Here is a 22034-nt window from a genome sequence, read left to right on the forward strand (position 1 = left end):
ACAGCTTTATTACTATCATCTCATTTCTCATAGCAGTCACACAATAATGTTATGATAGTTTCACCTCCCATTTACAGATGAGGAAATGGAAACTTACTGAGGTTACCCAGGGCCATTCAGGTATGAAGACAAGCCTGAGTCTGTTTGCCTCTGCCGTAGAAACCACTGTACAATAGCATCTACCTGTGACATACCAAAAGGCCTTGCACTGTGATGGTTCCTGCCTCCCCAGACTCCTGAGTCTTGAATAATGTGTTTCCGCCAATTCTCAGGTAACGAAGGTTCAAAACTGATGGAAAGCTTTTATTTAAAAATCACTCAGAGGTTGCAGATTTTAAAAACAGAAGGTCACCATTTCCTTCTCTGAAATACTAGCATGATAGCCATCTTTCCTCATCTTCTTCATAGTTCTATGAGACAGATTTAACCAAAAAGCCACCTCCTGCAACCTCTTATTTTGTTTTTGTTTTTTAAAAAAATCATTGTAATATACTCTGATGTGAAAACAGGAGACAGTCACTTGAGTCTTTCAAGCAACTACAAGTAGCAAATAAATTTGATGCCATTTTACTGTGTAGGAGGAAATACACGTTTCCATTATCCCATGATGAACCTAATGATAAAATCTAGATAGAGCCAGATGTATATTTTGTTAACATTTTTATTGCTACGTGCTCTCAATACAACAAACAGCATCAGTAGTGTACACTTTGATAAAAAGGAATTTTTAGCTTAGTAGAAAAGAAAGCCCAAAGGTCAGAAGTATAATGAATATGTACATCCTTATGGAAACTGTTTGTGTGACCATCTTTACCTTCCCCTGTGGATGAGATGTATGCACACGCAAGTAAACTAGAGAGAATTTTATTCTATGGGAATTTTTAGGAAAAAAAAAACACTTACGGCTTAGAGATTGTTTTACTGTCTGGAATTTGCCTAATTTGACCTTCAAAGTTCTTGCACAAAGTAGCAGCAATTCTTTAGAGGTATAGAGTCAATAGTTTAAGCTGTTAGTTTACAATGATTAAAATGCAAAAGTTCTTGCACATTCTGTGCTTTGAGAGGTTAATTTATCTACATTTTAGTTTGCATAATATATTTTTAGACAGCTCAGGTACTGACCTCAAAATCATTATGCTGATATCACTATCTCCTCTCATTTACATGTAATTCATGATGAATTTATCTCTTTGAAAAACTTTTAAAAATGTTTCTAATTCACAATTTCATTGAACAGCTAGCTGAGTCCATACAATTTAATGTTTCCTTGAAGGGAAACAAGTCATCAACTTCATATCAACTACTAAAAATGCAAGATGTTTGCATAACATCAAATTTGTTCAGTTTTAGCTTTTAAGTTGGCTGTAGTAGTTTGCTTAAAGGTCTCTATGCACAGGACAAAGCATGCACCTCTAATTATGTCTCTCTAGTTTACCAAAATATGTAATTGATATTAGTGTAAATATTTAGTACATAAAAATACTATCAAGAAAAAAAAATCAACTTTTAATAAATATCTTCGGTTCTGAATTCTATGTACAAGTACTTTACATCTACTCCCTGGAGAGAGCATTTCTGGCTTTGCTGTGAGCAAGGTGACTACTGACATAAATTATTAGCACATTATTGCAGTCAGATGCATTGTGGTTGTGAACATTTGAACATGAACCATATGGAAAATAAATATCTCAACCATCAACATATACTTTCTTGAACCTGCCTTCAAAGCCCCAAAGCTCTACTATACTCAAATGTCAATTCTAGACTGATGATACTTTTCTCAGCTACCAACATACAAATAAGTTATCCCAAAACTTTTTCCTTTGCGATTATTACAGTACATTGAGTATAACTTTGTATCTGTCAACAATGCGAAAATTAAAAAAGAAACACACACACACAAAAACAAAGGACACCTCAACGGTGCCTACTGAGGTCCTGGAAAGAGGGTTTCAGTTTTGTCTTGCACGAGTTCATTTACTATTCTTTGATCCCTGTGACCGCAAGTGTACTAAGACACCAATCCTTTAAATTATAAAAGTATAGAAGGCAATAGGTAAGCTGTTACCTGTATATCTATAGCTTTTGTGGTTTTTTTCTTTTTCTATAATTTACGTAGCACATTGTTGATTCAACAAAACCCTTTATATTGTCAGTAGCTGTAATTCTAACTTCTCTTTTGTAATACTCTGCTTTGAAAATTAACCTATAGAATGTCAAACAAGGCAATACTCAATGACAGGCACCTAGAACATCCAGAAATGTAATATAGTAAACAATCATTTGAGAACACATCTCTTAAAATAATACTGATTTTTGCAATATACAGTATTTACACAACAGCTGCAAATTTGCTCATACAATATTTCTAATATAGATAAATAGGAATACAAGTCTAAGAATTCTTTGTTCCATATCCAAAATTTCTTGTTAAAGTGTAAACCATTGGTATCTCTTTTTAATTTTTACTGTAACTTTTCTAAAACAAACAAAAAGTCAGCTGATATGCACAATTGGTTCCAGTCCCTTTTCTGCTTCAGAGAGCAACCAATACAAACTTAGCAACATATTTTTCTTTTGTAATAATCTTTGGTGCTTTCTTCCAATGAATTCTTGTAAATGAGTCAATGCAGAACAAAAGGAGGATGAAAGCAACTAGAAAGTGAGCCAGCACTTTCTGCTCTTCCAATTACAGATAAAATGAGCTGACGATCTATAGAGATTTCCACTTTAAACAAGCATATGCACCATGGGGAGAGAGAGGTTGTCCAGGTTTTCCTCTGGTTTCTAGCCTTTTTGGTTCACTTTCTCATCTTTCTAAGGTGGATGATCTTGTCGGACGTCTGTTGTCAACAATGTTTCCATCTTTCTTTGAGGTTCTTGCCTGAGAAGAAGCACCTATTGAATCACTGGCTGCAAAGAAGGAAGCAGCAGCCATTTGTGAAGCTGAACTGAGGTGGCCCCTCTTGGTGGGTGGGGAGGATGGTATGGTGACCAGTCTCACAGTCTTACTTCCTGCTTGCTGAGCACTCCTCTGGGGTAAATTAGCACCATCAGGTTTACTGTTTGGCCTGAAAGCAGCATATGCATTTGGACCTCCCACTGAAGACATGCTACTCAAAGACATCTTCTTTGCAGGGGTCTCTGAATGATAAGGAACCAAAGATGTAGGCATCACTAGGGATCTAGGGAGGTCACTAGGGTTAGAGATGACATCATCATGAGTTTCAGCAGCTTCTAGAAGGTATGGTGGTGGCAGGGTGCTACTGCGCTTGCTGCAGGACTCACAACATAACTTGTTATAACCTGGTATGGAGCAGTATCGCGCCAACACTTCCATTTGACAGAATATGGACTTGTCTCCCAAACATGGCTCATCTGCAAAAATAAAAAGAAAATAAACTAACACTAGCATCTAAACATAAAATAAAAGGAGGAAAAAAATTAAAATTTTTAATGAATGTAAAAAGATTTGAGTGTAATCTGACACTAACAGGAGTGAGCCACATGAGCTTTTGCATTAAAAATATGAATATTAGAATGAATTCACTAAAATAAGTAGTTCTTTATCTACAAAGTCCTTGTAATGATCATTATTTTAATATTTCCACCAGGAGTCTTCAGACCACAGAGGGTATTTTTTTCTCCAAGTAGGAACATATACCTGATTTTAGAATGGGCAAAGAGAATTTATTTAATGTTGTGGTTAAATTTTTAGGATGCAAAGGGGCATCTGTATTTTTATTTTATGGTATTTCTGACTTTCTCAGAGGGTACTCCCTACATTACATTAAAATGTGAAATCAAAATAAATACTAAACACTTGTAAAAACAAAACAAATCTTACAAAGGCATTCTCCAAAGAATAATCAAAATAACATCTTGATTTAAAAAAATTCTCCAGTTTGAGATCAAGACCATCCTGGCTAACACAGTGAAAACCCGTCTCTACTAAAAACACAAAAAAAATTAGCCAGGTGTGGTGGCGGGCACCTGTAGTCCCAGCTACTCGGGAGGCTGAGGTAGGAGAGTGGCATGAACCCAGGAGGCAGAGCTTGCAGAAAAAAAAAAACAAAACATTCTCCAGTTTGAATAAAATAGTTTCATGTTTATCATTGAATATTCTCAGATTATTTGTTATTTGAATGCACAAATTTGGGTAAAGTATGCCAAATTTCTTATGAATAATTCATGGTTCTTACATTTAATTTTATTGAATTGACAGTACTTTATGTTTAAAGGATACTTAGTAACACTCATAAAATGTAATTTCATTGAATTGACAGCACTTTGTCTAAAAAATACTAAAGTAATACTCATAAAACACTTGATAACATCTAAAGTAACACTTCTAAAACACTTCATACTGCATGTGTACACATTATTTTTATTACTTTCAAATTTTATTGATTCCAGGTTATAAGAATTGGATTTCAGATAATCCAAATATTAAGCTCATAAAAATGTTAACTTGTGCATAGTTTTAGTCATCCTGCATATATCTTATGAAATAAAGACATATCCTGTGCCTCTTTGATAACAGAACCAGTGCATAGGGTAGTATCCCTGCATATGTGCAACACAGAAACACTGATCCATGCCCAAAGAAGAAATGCAAAGAACTGTCAATTGTGGCATTTATGTAATAGAATCACTTAAAGTTACAGCCTATTATTGGGTAATACTATATTGCTAAGAAAGAAACCTGCTACATAACTCCCCCAAAATTAAAAAAAATCCTTTTTCTAAAGTTTGAAACAAAAAAAGAGAGAGTCAGCTGGCAAAGCCAATAGAGGACTAAAATTACCAACATTGAGCTGTAATATTATGTCCACTTCCCAAATTTTGAAATGACTCATATATGCTTGACATGTGCAGGTCTATTATAGGGTATAATGTGTCTGAATACTTCATATAAGCTAGGTCATCATCTAATTACGTTATGAATGTCTGAGCATTATATTAATGGGTTTCACCTTAAATATTAATTTCTCTTCATGTGTGAATTACTTTTTTTTTAAAAAAACTTGTATCTTAAAATAAGAAAAATGTCTTCTTTCTGTATGTGTCAGGCTCTAGGTCTCAAGAGGAGAGGACATTATTTGATCTTGTCCTCTCTTTTTCCTCTAACCCCTTTCCCTCATCACCCCTGTTCGGAGGCCCCTCTTAGAAGTATGACTTGTTTTCTCTGAGTTAGAGAAGGAGTCCAACCAAAGGTCTCCCATTTCTAAGTGTGAGCACTTTGGCATTGCAGAGTCCTGTTCATAACCTGGGTTTCATTAGGGCCAGAATTTACTTTTGTGTGGAGGAGCAAAAGGGAGAGATATTCTGAGAAAAATATGAGCAAAGGAATACAATAACCTTATGGTAATTTGCCTACTGATAAATGAGAAGAGCTTACAGGCAAAAAAATGGTATAATCAAAATATGGAGTCACATGAAAAAAACCAATCAATTACAAAAAAATTAAGGCAACTTTTCAGACTTCTCGTTCCACCCCCAAATCATTATAAGAGGTTCTGGAAAAGAGATTCACACATGGTCTCAAAAGGCCATTTGATTCTAATAGCAGTTTGAGATTCTGATTGAAAGTATTACTTATTTTACTTCAAATCTGGTAGAAACATGCGACCGTTTAGAACTCTTAGGATTGCCCTTTGGGCCTCAATTTCAGAACAACAGAACAACTAAAAGGGATATGAAATCACTGAGATAGTTAAGCTATCTTATTAGCTTCTTGGTTTTATATTCAAAACAATTTATTCTGGCTAAAGAAGGAGAATCAAGAAAATTCTTGCTAACCATTGGGCACATCTGTAGAAATACACAGCAGTACCAGCTCCAGGATCAATAAAGTTTACTTACAACGTGGCAGCCTCTTAACAGGAATAACTACATAAGAATAAAATATTATGGTGACAGTATATGTTAAAACTTCCAAGTAAAGTTTGTTCTTTTGGTTTTGATTTGTATTTTGAGCTCTTACATATATCAACACTTTCCAAAGTAAAATGATTAAATATATAAGTCCTATGTCTCCCTCTCATGGTCAGATATGTTCTTGCTATAATATATTTCAGATGAAAATTTATAATGAAATAATTTATAAGGGTTAAAGACTTAAAGCCTGAAAAAGAGCTTCAAAAAATAAAACATTTGACAAGATAGTGCTTTGCCAATTTTCTTGACAAAAAGTACCATTCAGCAGATGTCAATATTCAAACAATGTCTTACTTATGGTGTTGGAGGCCAAGGAAAAAGCAACTTCTTTAGTCCTGAGTCTTCTAATATGTGAAAACAATGTCCACAGTTGTCACTGGCATGGCTTTAGCAGAACTGCATTTAAGACAAGGGTTGTGGTGGAGGGGGATGGGTGGGCTAGGAAAACAAGGGAGGAGAAGAAAATATAAGGGAAGAGAGAGTGCAACAAACAGATGGGGGTGGCGAGAGAGAGACTTGGGGAGAGAAAGTGAGACAGGAAGAGAAAAAGATGTCAGTGGAGGGGCTAGGAAGAGAAAGGAGGAGAAAGAGACAGACACAAGGAGTAAAAGATGGAGGAGTAGAGAAAAAGAGGCTGCAAGGAGAGGAAAAAGGTGGGTATGGCCTGAATGTGTGCCCCCAAAATTCCTTTGTTGAAACCTAATCCTCAAGGCAATGGTACTAACAGGGTGGGGCCTTTGGGAGGTTGACTAGGCCATCAGGGTGGAGTGCTTATGAATGCAATTCATGCCCTTATGAAAGAGAATCAAGGGAGCTCCCTGGCACTTTTCACCACATGCGGACAGAACAACAAGGCACCATCTAGGAAGCCCTCATCAGACACTAAATCTGCTGATGCCTTGATCATGGGCTTCTAGACTTAGAACTCTGAGCAATAATTTTTTTTTATAAGGTACCCAGTCTCAGGTATTTTGTTATAGCAGCTAGAACAGACTAAGGCAGTGGAGGAGATAAGAGACAGGGAGAGAGAGAGAGAGAGGTGGAAGAGATGGAGAGACAGAGACAGAGACAGACACACGAAGTTGGAGAGGAAGGAGAGGATAAAGAAAGTGAAAGGGAGAGGGTGAAGGGGAGGACACTGAGAAAGAGAAAATGGGAGAGAAAGAGAGACAGACACATAGAACAAGGAAAGAGGGAAAAGAGAGAGCCAGGAAGAGGCAGGAGGAGAGAGAAGATGAGAGGGAAAAACAATGACAGGAGGTACCGCCAGGGAGACTAGGAGAGGGAGAGGGAAGGAGAGCAAGAAGAAAGAGTGAGGCGTAGAAAAAGCTTGTGTGACGGACATAGAAAATGAGCCACATACAGGCAGCAGGTGACAGCTCATCAGAGACAGGGCAAGACAGACACCAAAAATAAGAGAGAGACAGAGGAGAGCAAATGGAGACACAGATGAGCGAGCACAGGACAGAGACAGATGTGGACAGAGAGCTATGGAAATGGAGGCAGAAGGAGACAGTGATAGAGCCAGAAACCACCCATTATATTTTGCTTGTTTTATTTACTTATTTTTTGAGATGGAGCCTCACTCTGTCACCCAGGCTGGAATGCAGTGGCGCGATCTCAGCTCACTGCAACCTCTGTCTCCTGGGTTCAAGCAATTCTCCTGCCTCTGCCTCCCAAGTAGCTGAAATTATAGGCATGCACCACCATGCCCGGCTAATTTTTGTATTTTTAATAGAGACAGGTTTTTACCATGTTGTTCAGGCTGGTCTCGAACTCCTGACCTCAGGTGATTCACCCACCTTGGCCTCCCAAAGTGCTGGGATTACAGGCATAAGCCACCGCACCTGGCCCTATTTTGCTGTTTTAAAGTAGCAAATTGACTAAATAAAGAAAACATACTCTGCTTTTGCCGTACAGCAAGTTGGCAGGTCAGGCAAATGCTGAATTTTATCCTATGTGCAAAGTGTCTGTTTGAAGTTACTCTATGGATAGACAGTTATCGGAAATGGCTTTAGGGTTGAGTGACATTACCCACACATCAAAATTGAATAATTTTAGTAAAATATTTCAAAACCTTTGCAAAATTATGCTTTTAATAAAGATGTGAAGTCATAGTTAAATATAACAAGGAAAAATTAAGTAGTTCCTACTAGCAACACAAATTGATAGACATTACATATACATGGCACAGCCCTCACTCCGATGTCACCAGCCAGAAATGGCAGGGCTATAGTGATCATGATAATTAAAAAGTGTAGAACATTACCTCAAATGCTGATCTTAAAGAACTGAATTGGACTAATATTTCACAGGTGTTTTCCTTTGGTTATTTATCAGTAAACAAATATAAATTCTGTAACTTCTCTCAAAAGGAAATCCTGCTTTTTGAGGTTTAAAAACATCAGAGCAGTGAAGTCAATTGGTGTGACACCTACCATTACAAGGAGGCAGTTGACAGGCTCTGACCGACTCAGGCTTTTCACCACCACAGTGGTCCCCAGCCCTGCAGAGGACCTGCCTCACCTCCGTTCCTTCACCGCAGGTCACCGAACACTGCAGAGACAAAGGCTGTGATTACAGACATTTATTCCACCAAGACCACGCACGCGCACACACACACGCACGCGCACACACCCACACACACACACACACACACACACACATCTGGAGTTCGTTCTCTATTAAGTAATGCTGCACAGTGGTTTTGAAGACAGATACTACTGAGGTTTATATTCTGACTCCATTATTTACCAGCCTGGGCACATTGTTTTTTCTACATAAGATTCACCTTCCTTATCTAGTGGAAAGCTGGGATAATAATACCTGCCTTATAAGATTGTTTTAGGACTAAATGAAGGCAAAGGAACAAAGTGTATAAAGCAGTAACAAAATTCCTGGCACCTAGTAAGCATTCCATATGAAAGAAGCCATGATTAATAACAATGTTAACATCTGCTGTAGTTTCTAAAAACAATGTTGATGATGTCTGTTCTCAGGGACCCAATCACGGTATTGAGAGTCCTCACTTCTTCTTTCTTACAGACGGCAGAATTTACTGATAAGTTGCCTTGGATGGTTAATTCAACATCCTTGGAACTACTATTACTCTACGCTCTTAAGTTCATTTCTCTAATGAAAAGGTTTACTGCTCTAAAACTAAGCTCAGAAAGTTCCATGCAATGGCCCTAGGAAGGTGCTGTGGAGGAGGGACTTCTACTGAGACTTTGACATGCGTTATCATTATCGTCCTCTGTGGGTGACCTGCACTTGTACTATGGTTTGAATGTCCCCTCCAAAACTCAGGTTGAAATTTAACTGCCATTGTAACAATGTTGAGAGGGACCTTTAAGAGGTGGGACCTTTCAGAGGTGATTTATGGGCATGGGTTAATGCTATTATCTTGGGAATGGGTTAGTTATTGCAGGAATGGGCTCCTGATAGAAGGATCCTCTGTGTCTCTCTTGCACGCCTCCTTGCCATGTGATGCCTTCAGCTACAGGAAGACCCTCTCCAGATGCCAGTGCCATACTCTTGGACCCTCCAGCCTCCATAACCATATGCCAAATAAACTTTTGTTCTTTATAAATTACCCAATCTGTGGTATTCTGTTAAAGCAGCAAGAAATAGATAAGACAACTTGCTTGTTTCTTCCTTTCTGGGCTTATTCTCCACTTCTTTGGTTTTCTGTCTTTTTGATGCCCTTTCCTCCTATAAACTATTCTCCTATGACCCCAAGATTTCTTATTTTGAGTCTTTAGAAATATCTAAGACAGGTGGTAATAGCTGACAATGCAACATTGAGTCAGCCAATTAGCAAACAAACATCATCTGGACAGGTATGCTAGGCACCAGCTGAGTACTGAGGAAACAAGGCATACTATTTTTGAGAAATGTGTGTACTAGTGGCAAATATAGATTCAAGAATCAGAGTTATAACACTCTGTCATGAACAGCATGGTAAAGTTAAGTTGTACTGCCTTTCAGATATAGAGGCAGAACTGCCAGGAAAGGTACCACCTGGAAGGTGGTCATTTGGACTATGGAGATGAGCTTTGGTGGAGAAGGAGAGATTGAGGAGGCGGAGAGCACAAGTCAGCTGAAAGGTAGGAGGCTCAAACAAGCATGGTCTGTTTGGAACAGTGAGAAGTTTACTCGAACTGGGACAAAGAGTTGGAATGAAGAAAGAATAAGAGGAGTTAGTGCAGCGCGAAATGGTGCTGGGCCCTGCATTCAATATCAGGGGTTTGGAATTTATACTGAAGGAATAGGGAAGTCAACAAAAATATTAGACAAAAGAACAGTCATCCTTCAGACTTCTTCTCTATGTTATGCAACACGTAAACATGGTTTGCCCCTACCATGTACTGTTTTAAAGCATTAATTTTTCCTAACGCCTCCAGGTAATTACAAAATATGCAGTAGTTTCTCAGTTCACACAAAGCCTAACTGATGTTTAAACCAAATTAAAATATCTACACATGCTTACACAAACACTTTACTTATGCGTGCACAGAATTCACACACCTACCTCACTCCAGGGTCCTGTTTTCCACTGTGCAGGGCAGGGCACTCTGTTACAGGGCCGGCGGCTCTCAGGTCGGTCACCCATGCAGTACTTGCTGTGCACAGAGCGGTTGGTGCCATCATGGAGTGGCTGAAGGCAGCGTACAGTGCGAAGCTGATAGCCAGAACTTCCACAGGTTTTGGTGCAGTGTTCCCATTCTTCTGCTACCCAGCTGTGGGTGCGGGGGTTTAATATTGAAATTGTCACTGGTATGTATAGTGTACACATTCCCACCTGCAAAGCCTAGACTTTTCTGCTCTCTAAGTGACTTGCAACCTAGTGGGCACACTGCAGTTCAGGAAGTGGTTTCAGAAAGATGGATATAATGGATAACTTTTTAACAATAGTAGGCTGAAACTATTAATGCCCTATTTTTTTCCGCCTCTCAGTGACTCTGAAACCTTCTCCTTTCCTAAAGGATGATCTACAGAGGGTTTCTGAAACTCATCTTAAAGTTGCCCTGTTAGATTCAGGCAAGAAGGCAGTTTTCAAGGATAGCACCAACTCACTCTCAGTCGTATTGCCTAATGGTGTTAAACATCTGACAGTGAATCTTTAAAACAGAATCCATCTAATGGTTGCTAAAAAACACTTATGATTTCTTTATATAACCTTCTGTTTTCACTATGGTTTCCTTCTCTCTTGGTCATGTCTATTATACACAGTTAAAAATCTGGTTCACATTCTACAGAGGATACACCTCATGTCTTTTTCTGGGTTGGACGAGGGCACATTTTTATAAAATCTAGAGAGTTCACTCATGTTTAAATATTTTAACTGGTATGACTGTTTTATTTCTACAGTTGTTGCTATGAAGGCTATTTGACATATCTGTACTGTTTGGATAATGCAGTTCTTCTTACTGGCCATTACTGGGCCTGACAAGAGGTAAGGGTGGTGTGCACTGGGGCTGGGTAAAAACTGTTCACACAAATGCACTTGATAGAAATATTTCCAGAGGCATTTTCCAAAATATTAACCAGGGGACATTCCCAAATTCTAGTGTCAGTGTCAGTGTCCCAAGCACTCTCCAAATCAGCTGTGGATACAACATTACACACAGTTCTCCAGTATACATGGTTACCAAATCCCAAAGGGCAGTCACCATTGACTTCATCTGGTTATGCAATCTGTCTGTATGTAATTCAGGCTAAAATTAATTTGCCTTTTCCAAAGTTACTTTCCCTCTGCAATATTTTTTCTTTCCATATATATGAGGCACCAAAATATAACCATGCTAAAACCTTGGCAGTCTTTGGTATTCACAGTTTAAGACTGCTTTAGCTTGTCAAACTGGTGGTAAAATGTATCATGGCAACTGGACTGAGGAATTTTGCTCAATTTTGAAGACCTCAGTGATGACTCTCTTTTGAAGACAAACATTATACTTCACAGATATAGGTACTTCTGATTATCTCCATTCCCTCCTAAGATCTCAGAATGAAAGTAAATGACAAAAATATTATAAATCTAGGAAGACAAAGAAATTTGAGAGGAAGTTACAGCAGCATAATTTTGGAAACTAGAAGACAGATGGACATATGGAAACTAACTCAGCAGATCTAAGAAGAATGAAGTCGAATTCAGCAGTACAAGGTGATGAGCAAACTGACTTGCACTGTAGAACTTTAGAAATATTTAGGGATTAGAGGCCTTAGATTCAGTGTGAGCTGTGAAAACAAGGGTGAAGCCAAGACTGAAAGCAGGAGAACTAATGAAGTCTGTTTGGAAGCAGTTAGACCTCCTAATTCTTAACCATATGGGGTGATTTGCCCTCCTCCAATGCAGAAGACATGAGGTTTATCCTCTGTAGAATGTGAACCAGACTTAACTGGATACAACAGACACGATCAAGAGAGAAAGAAACCATAGTGAAAACAGAAGGTTACGTAAAAATCCATCTGTGAAATGGTGAGATTGCTTTAGAAACCTATATACATTTCCAGAACAGCATTTAAACTGGCTTACACTCCTTAGGCAAGAAATTGATTCTGTTCTATGGAATCTATTTTATAAGAAAAGCCCTAAATATACAATTAATTGAGGCTCTTTCAATAAAATAGCTGAGTCAGATCACCCTATAGTTGAGCCCACCAGCTACAACTGTAAGGCAAACTTCTCATCAGCCTTCTAAACCCTGCATTTTTATACATGTATGAACGTCCCAGGATTACCACATAGAAATCCTCTAACATAAATGATGGAGGTGGAGTGGGTGTGGAGAAATGGAAGAAAAGAACTCAAAAGAAATTACGTAGGAACAGGAAATGAATCCTTGATATTCCAGAAGAGATAAAAGAATATATTGCATCTGTGAAATAAAAATCAAATGCCTTGACAAAGAAATACCTGAATAGATCTCTTGAATATTAATGATATGATAGCAAAAATGAAAGGTTCGGCAAGTGCAACAATGAACAATAGGAGAGAAAATCCAAGCTACAAATGTCCCAGAAAGAAAGAACACTGAGGAACACGGGAGAATTTTTTTCAAAACAAAAAAAAATACAAGAAAATCTTCCAGAGATAAAAGATATCCATTTTATATATTTAAAAGTTTGTGTCATTTGCCACAACATAGATGAAACTGGAGGAAGTTATGCTAAGTGAAATGAATCGGACACAGAAAGACAGATACCACGTGACCTTCACTTATTTTCTAGATTCCATATGTGCAAATCTATAAAAGTGGAACTCATAGAAGTGGAGACTAGAATGGTGGCGATTAGGGGCTTGGGTGAGGGTGAAGGAGTAATGGAGAGATGTTGGTCAAGGGGTACAAAGTTTCAGTTAGAAGAAATATGTTTTTGAGATCTACTGAACAGCATAGTGTCTATGGTTAATAATTATGAAATGGATATTTCAAAATTGCTAGGATAGCAGATTGGAAATGTGTGCACCACAAAAAATGATAAGTATGTGATGTGATAGATGGGTTAATTAGCTGAATTTTATCATTCCACAATGTATGCATACATCAAAACATTACATCGTACCCCATAAAAACATACAATTTTTATTTTTCAATTAAAAAACTCTGTAAGTACACAGCACAACGATGAGTAAAAATGAGCACCAAGTCAGTTTCATCACTGGGATTGCAGGACACTAGGAACAAAATGATGGTCCTACAAACTTTGAAAGACGAAGAGACCAAAACAGGTCATTGAGAAAGAACTGAGAATCAGAATGGCAATCGACTTTTCAACAGCAACACTTGAGTGTAGATAATAATAGAACAGTATTTTTGAGTCTGAGGGATGATACATTATAGTTTGGAATAACAGGAAATCCCAGAGAAGAGAAAGGTAGTAGGAATTCCAAGGAGGATGATGAAAGGGAACCCTAGGATGAAAGCTGGTAAAAAGCCCAAGCTGCAGCTGGAACACAGAGAACTCTCTGTTCTCCAAGACTCTCTCGTTTCTATGGAGATTAAAGTGACAGGACACTTGGATGTTTAGTATTTTGAGGGGATTGATACTGAGAAAGAGAGTTTGGGAATGAATTAAGGAAAAGTAGTAGAAGATCAAATACATAAAATCAAAATATTCATTTATTCTGGAAGAAATGTTACAAGAAAGAAACCATAATAATCAATGCATGCTGTGTGACTCAGGTATTAAGAGAGATACATGTTAATATAAACCCTGAATATTGCGATCAGTAAAACGTACGTTAGGTCAGTAATGGGAGTAGCAGGGAAGGAAAAAGTGTGGCCTCTGGGTGTGCATTTGCAGAGTGGTCATAAAATAATATAATCTTCAGATTTCACAGTGAAAATTCAATGTATAATGTCTAACCTACCTCCCAAAAAAGTCAAGGAATAGAAGCAAAAACATTTGACTTAGAGAGAAGGAAGCAAGTAACTACCAAATATCAAAATAAATATAACAGTTGAAAGTGGTTGTTTTTGAGGAACAAGAATGTGGTGAAAGGCACAGAACTGCAGCTTTATATACTTCCTGTGAAGTGACTTGACTATTTAAACCATGTCTATAAAGAGCTTTGACTGAAAATAAAATCAAAACTAAAAAGAGCTAAAGGCAGTGAAGTCCTGATTTTGACCTCCAGATATGATAGTTAAAATAAATGCTTACAGTGGATGTGTACACTCTTGAATATTGCACATTCGTCTAATAGGTTTCGGCTTTTTGTTGGCCTCACAGAAGCTGCGATGGACCATTTTATTATCACTTTTCCTACGGCATCCATATTTAGTGTACTGGAAACCTGGAAAAGGAAATAAATTTCTTTGGATTTAATCACTTCTTTATGCTGTTAGTTACTTGATTATTCACTTATGCATACATTTATTCATCCATTCAATAAATATGTATTGAGTGCATACAATTCGGTACTCCAATAGGTGCTGAAGGTCCCAAAGAACATTAAATAAACAAAAACTTTTACCTTTTCAGAGAATACATTTGATAAATATTGCAACTGCATGCATGTTAAAGAACTAGTCTCTATACACAATCTAGTGTGAGAGATAGATATGAAAACCACTGTGACAATATCTAGTGACATAGGCTTTTAGAAAACTATGTAAATAACTTGCAGTAGAGGGCACCAAAGGAACACAGAGGGAAGAGATCTCTGTAACTTGGAGGAGGGGAGGGGAAAGCTTAGAGTATCAGTACTTTTCTTCAGCAGAATACTGAAGTTCAAATAGTATGGAGTAATGGAAATGAAGCAGAATTATTCTCCAAGCAAAGGAAATAACGTATGAAAAACTGTGGTTTCTTCATGTGGCTAGAGGATCATGTGTGAAGAGGGCAGGAGTTAGGGAAGGATCAGATCTTGAAAGCCTTCAGTGTCTAACAAGTTTTTGGACATTATCCTGAAGGTTATAGGGAGTTACTGAGGGTCTTTCAAGCATCAACTTTTATATTTGTAATTATGTATATATACTTGAAAAAATTCAAACCTATCCAATATACCTTGCATCTAGATTGATCTTTTGTGACTATGTCACCACATTTGCTATATTTCTTTATATACGTGTATGTGTGTAAATACACATATAATTTTGCTGAACCATTTGAAAGTTGAGGACATCCTGATCCTTCACTCCTAAATACCTAAGCACAGATTTCGGAAATACATTCTCTTATATAACTATAATATAATTCTTAAAATCAGGACATTTAACATAGCTATAATGCTATTATCTAACATACAGACCTATTCAAAAATGTTCAATTGTTCCTATCATGTTATTTATGGCAATCCTTTTCCAGTCAAGGATCATATGTTGCATTTAACTGTTATATCTCTAGCCTCCATCAATCAGAAATAATTACTGAACTTCTTTTTGTCTTACGGCATTTACTATTTTGGAAATTTAAAAACTATTTGTTTTATAAAATGTTCCACAATTTGGGCCTGTTTAATTGTGTTCTAATGATGAGATTCAAGTGATTCATTTTTAGAAAGAATGTTACATAAAGTGATGTTGTGTCTTCAGGGCAACATATTAGAAGACTGAAGGATTTTAATCTGGGAAATAATATAATTTTACCATTCATTCAGGCATTCATTCAAGAAAAATTACCCTGCAAATTAAGGAAGAGAAGAACATCAATATTAGTTGACTAGTTAAAAGGCTATTGTAATAATCGTCTCTCCCAAAGTGGTGATTGGAGTCTGGTGAAGAAGGAATAGTTGTGGTAGATAAGAAGAAGGTATATCTGACAAATATTATGACCAAGTAAATGTTGGGAGTACAGCAGAAGGAAGGGTCCAAATTAAATGAGCATCTTGTAATGGATAAAGAGATGTCATTTAAAATAATTAACTATTGTATGCCTCCCTCAAGAAAACACTTTAGAAATACAGCCTTGAACTTAAAATTGTAAAATAAATAATTTACACAAGCACTGCCTAATACAAATTTTGTTCTCAACTATTTGCTGTCATTTAACAGCCTCTTGCCTTCTCCTGCCCATGGCAGGGAATTGGTAATGGAGCACTTGTTTAGAACTGGAGGAATGGATGATGGGAGAAATTGAGAAACATTAAGTCCAGCTTAATGGACTCTGGAGAGGGAACGGAGGCAGCACAGTGCATTGAGTGACAGCATGTGTTCAGAAGCCAGGTTATCTGGGTTTGAATCCTGTGGGCTCTGGGAAATTATCTTCTGTGTGCTTCAGTTTTGCTACCACTTTAACAGAGATAACAATAGTACCAACTGCATAGGGCCATTGGGAGTATTCATGCATTGATATATAAAGCATTTAGAACAGTATCTGGTTTCAAATACATAGCATAGTCAGTTACACAGTCATGTAACCAATAGCTCTTTTATTATTAACTCTGGTAGAAATGCAGAGAGATACAGAAAGTAAAAGTAGGGAAGAAGAAAGGTGAGGACCAGAGTACACTGAATTTGGGAGAGTTTTGGAGTTTGGGAAGAATAAAGTGATTAAGGGTACCAGTACAGTAAATGCAAGACAAAGGACCTGAGAGAAAAGGGCAAGAGGATTTTAAGGTCTGTCACTGTTATGAAAGGAATCCTATGATTTGGTGATTCTGAGATTGCAGTAAAAACGTTTTGTATTGATGTTTTGATGGTTATGTCTGGTGTTCCTCAGATTGTGGCCTTGATTAGAGACAGCCATAAAGGTAGAAGCAAGATTGGTTTTTATATGCATTACATTTTAATATAATAAATGTGTTCAATTGTTACCTCCACCACAGGGTTTGGAACACTGAGACCAGCTCTTCAAAGCCCACTCAAAAGTATCTAATTCTTCCTGGATGACATTGTTGCTGTTGATTGTAGGTACAGAGTCTTCATGGATGATGTACTTATATGTCAGGCTAGAGCGGGTATCATTTTCTTGAGGTATAATCTAACATACACATGAAATCAATATGTAAATCACCTGAGGGTTTTAAATTTTGAGTGTAAAATTACAAATATTTCAGAATATTGCTCTTACTAAAACTGAAAACTTTCAAATAGTTTCAAAAATTATAATGTTTTTATTTCTATAAACTACAGTGCAAATGTGCCCTGTTTAAGAAAAAGATGAAATATCTATAAAACTTTTAACATAAAAGTGTTAAAAAATACATACACTGAGGAGTAAGGGTTTATATTATAAAAATGATAACTTTATAAGATTCACTGTAGGTTTCCTCAAATTATACCATCTCCTTTTTAAAGGATTTTAACTTTTAAATGTAAAGAATTAAAATTAAAGGATTAAAATTTTAATGCATTTTAAAATTGTCTTCAAAGGAAATTGTTTTGTTGTGATGATAAAGATAGGAATGTTCCCTCCAGAAAATACATACATTATGGAAAAACATAAAGGAAATGAAAAATCATAATTCTACCTAACTAGAGAAAACGAGTCACTTTTATTATTGAGATAGTCCCTCAAGATATTTGCATTCTGTGTGCGCGCGCGCGTGTGTGTGTGTGTGTGTACAGACATATATACTTTCCTGGCCTTGTTTATTTCATGTCACATGTTATGCACATTTCTCAAAATAGTAAATATTCTTTGAAAACATGCTTTTGGAGGGTGGAATGATGGTCACTGGAGATTCAGAGGGGTCAAAGGGAATGGATGGAGGGTTGAATGATGGGAACTTGCTTGGTAGGTACAATGTGTGCATTGCTCCAGTGATGGATGCACTGAAGGCCCTGACTTCACCGCAATGCAAGATATCAATGTAGCTAAATTGCACTTGTACCAAAAAAAAGTTTAAAAAAGAAAATTTACTTTTAAATGTCAGCGTAGTCTGTAATCCTAAAAGTGTTACGTATTATTGTTAATAAGTGTGTGGTAACTCTTGAATATTTGTATTGATTAGAAATTTTCCCAACCTTTGTGGGGATTTCTGGTATTTTTTAGTAGACTAAAGGGAACAAACACTTTTTATAATTCTAGTTCTTCTGATAGACTGGTGAATGGTCCTCCAGAAGAGTTAGAACAATTGTTACTTTAATAATGAGAGTGTATGACACTACATGTTATATAATTTTCACCTTCATTAATTGGATGGGAAAAATATCATGATTTTTAGTTGTTATTTATTTGATAACTAATAAAGTTTAATTTTCCTAAGTTTATTACTCATTTATATTTTGAATACTGTACATTGCGTGACTGTCCTGGTTTTTATTGGAACTGTACACATTTTTTCTCTCCTAAATAATCTGTGCACTAAAGAGATGAATTCCTTTTTGTAATATGAGTTGCAAATATGTTCTCAGTTTGTCTCTTGCCTTTTAATTTTGTTCAGGACAAATTTGTCTTTTAAAAAATTGACTTCCATGTAGCTTTCATAGGATTTTACTAATTATGCAAAGAGAGAAATGTGCAATTCATTGGTATTCCAAACTAAATTTTTAGAACTACCTTTTGTTTGAGAAATGAGGTGATACTAAAACCAGTGGGGGTAGAGGATCTGGTTATCTGGCTTTTATTCTCTTTTTTTCTGTCTTTGTTTTTAAAACAGCATTAAAAATAAAGCACCATTCAAACAACCCTTACACTCTAGCCAGATATCTAATTCTCTTTGCCCCAGACAGCCTAGCCACCACGTTCCAGGACTCAGAATGGAAAAGCAATGTCATAATGATAGAACATTGCTTGTCCACACCCTTGTCGCCTAGCTACAAATCTCCCTCTTGTACCTCCAGCCCACACCACTTGCTGTGGTCAGATTATAATCAGTGGGCAAATCTTGAAGCATCTATCATGATGGTTAAGCATCAGGTCTCTAAAGCCAGATACTCATGTTGCTAGAAAAGAATACAATGTAATTATATCAGCGTGAAATAGAGCATCTGGCCTCCAATCATTCATATTTAAAATAGTCGAAATAAAACTTTGATTAACATATATTTTATTATGGAATAGAATAAGAGTCTAGAATAGACCCACATAAATGTGGATAATTAATCTTTGACACAATTGAAAGGCATTTTAATAAAGAAAGGAGAGACTTTTAACAAATAGTGCTAAAACAACTGGATATTGTGATGGTTTGAGAAATATATCTGTCTAACATTAGGTAAAAAAGGACTGAGAATTCCGTCTTGGATTCACTGTCCCATGTTCTCGCTCACTTGAGTCACTTGCTGTAGTGGAAGTCAGTGCCATATTGTGAGGACGTATAAGCATCCTATGGAGAGGCTTAAGTGGTAAAGAATCATGGACTGCCACCCACCACATGGAAAAGCTGGGGAACAATCATCTGAGGCCTTTCAGCAACCATGTGACTAAGCTTGGAAGCAGAGTAACCCCCAGTCAAGCTGAGATGACTCTAGCCACAGTTGACAGCAAACTCATCAGATACTCTATGCCAGAACTAGCCAGTTAAGCGGTGTCCAGATACATGTTCCACAGAAACTACAAGTATTGCTTGTGTTCAGCCACCAAGTTTGAGGGTAATTTGTTCTACAACAATAGATAACTAATATAGACATCCACATGCAAAAATAAGGACCTAACACTTCATACAAAACTAACCCCAAGTGATACATATACCTAAATGTAAAATGTATAACTCTGAAACAGTTACCAAAAAAATGTAGGAGAAAATGTTTTGATGCTAGATTAGACAAAAAAAAATTTTCATAACACCAAAATCTTGATCCACAAAACATTAAAAAATTGAACTTCGATAAAGCTAAAATATTTTGCTCCATGAAAGAAACTACTAAAAGAATGAAAAGACAACCTGTGGACTGGAAGAAAACATTTGCGAATCACGTATTTCACAGAGGACTTGAATATACAAAGAGATCTTGAAACTCAACAAAAAGAAAATATAACAACTTTAACAATGGGCACAAGATTTGAATAGATATTTCAAAATGGAACTAATTTTCAGAGGAAAAAAACCCTAAAAATTGAGTGGAGCAATTTGACTTAAGCATAATGTTTTATAGGAAATCCAATAAATAAAAATTCTGTATACAACAGAAACTAACAATAAATTTCAAATCAAGTAGATGTCTTCTGCTTTCATCCATGAGGGAGTAATGGAGTTGCCGTCCTGATATTAAAAGCTATAAAACTGGGCAAAATATTTGCAGAAACTTTTTTTTTTGGCAATGGATGTCATGACAAAGGACACTAATCGTTGTAAGAAGAGAAACAAGCCAGGTCTTATTCCTGACAAGGACCAGGTTCTGGACCCTGGCATAGGGAGGAGGAGCCCAAGCCCAGCCCAGCCATCTGACTGAGCGGAGGAGCTAGATTAGAGTTTGGAACTTTCAGAGCCGGGCACTAAAGAAGAGGGACCTGCTTAGAGAGATCACCTAGAAATCTACATGGGTCCATGACTGAGGGTTGGTCTGTGTATGCTCGGGCCAAGACACCAGGCAGTCCACAGTGGAGGTGCTGGGGGTGGGACAGAGATACCAGAAACCAGGCAGGGCTGAGCCCGGCACCATGAAAGGCCACACCACGGGAAGAAGGACAACACTGACATAGACTAGCTGCAAGGAAGAATAAAACTAGGCCTTAAAGGATCAGGATGATCTGACAATAACTTAACCGCCTGCCAGAACAAAACCAGACACCTTACAATTTATCTTCTAAAATGTCGAGTGTACAAGAAAAAAAGAAGCAAGAATGTGATCCATAAAAAAAAAAAAAAAATAGACAATGTGAAGACCCAGAACTTAAAGGGTAACTTAGATGTAATGAGTGAACATTATGAAAAATTCAGCCAAAAAATGGAAATTAAAAAAAAAAAGAACCAAATGGAAATTCTAGAAAAGAAAAGCGCACCATCTGATATGAAAAATTTACTGGATAGGCTCAAGGACAGATTGGAGATAAGCTAAGAGAAACAGTGACTTAGAGCTCAAAAGGAATAATCCGATCTGAAAAATGTATTTTAAAAGAGATTATAAAAGGATGAACAGAGCCTGAGACTTGTAGAACAATTTCAACTGATTTAAGTGAGTCCTAGGAGTAAAGAAGAGAAAGATGGGGTGGGGGTGAGGGTTTGGGAAAAACAACTAACTAGAACACATCATGGGAAATTTACCCAAATTTGGTCAAAAACATCAACCTACAAAGCCAAGATTCTCAGTGAACCCCAAGCATAAGACATACAAAGAACACGGTAAACTGAGTATATCACAATCAAACTGCTAACCCAACAAGACAAAACAAAAAGATGGAGAAAAATCTTAAAAAGCAGCCAGAGAAAACTGACACACTACACGCAGTGCAGCAATATAAATGAGGCTTCTCTTCATGAATGATGGATTCTGGAAGGCAAGTGATGCATAAATGAGTAAAAGAGGGCTCCTGTATATTGGGCCCTAGGTTATTTCTTCACAGCAGGCTGAGGCTGAGATCTGTTAGCTCAAAAGCCCTCTGCTGCCAAACACAAACTTCAATACATCCAGTTGTTTTTAACGCTGCCCAAATGAGGAAGTTTTAGCCATTCGGGGACTGCCTGCTTTGCACAGCTCTAGGAAACTGCATCCAACATCTGCTAGATATGAATAAGACCTTCTGGCTATAAGGACCTCATGCTGCTG

The 22034-nt window shown here is 37.2% G+C and overlaps 1 protein-coding gene across 1 annotated transcript in view; it reads right to left on the reverse strand.

The window, feature by feature from the left end:
- Positions 1-643: 643 nt before the first annotated feature.
- ADAMTS3 (ADAM metallopeptidase with thrombospondin type 1 motif 3) overlaps positions 644-22034 on the reverse strand; it is a 290397-nt gene continuing 269006 nt past the window's right edge. The window contains exons 18-22 of the mRNA XM_003265724.2: positions 17199-17364; positions 14605-14737; positions 10472-10679; positions 8379-8496; positions 644-3378 (exon numbers count right to left, since the gene is read on the reverse strand). Coding sequence (XP_003265772.2) covers positions 2810-3378; positions 8379-8496; positions 10472-10679; positions 14605-14737; positions 17199-17364 — 1194 coding nt within the window. The 3' untranslated portion in view covers positions 644-2809. The remainder of the gene's footprint in view (positions 3379-8378; positions 8497-10471; positions 10680-14604; positions 14738-17198; positions 17365-22034) is intronic.

This window comes from Nomascus leucogenys, chromosome 9 (genome assembly GCF_006542625.1).
Source record: "Nomascus leucogenys isolate Asia chromosome 9, Asia_NLE_v1, whole genome shotgun sequence".
NCBI classification, from domain to species: Eukaryota; Metazoa; Chordata; class Mammalia; order Primates; family Hylobatidae; genus Nomascus; species Nomascus leucogenys.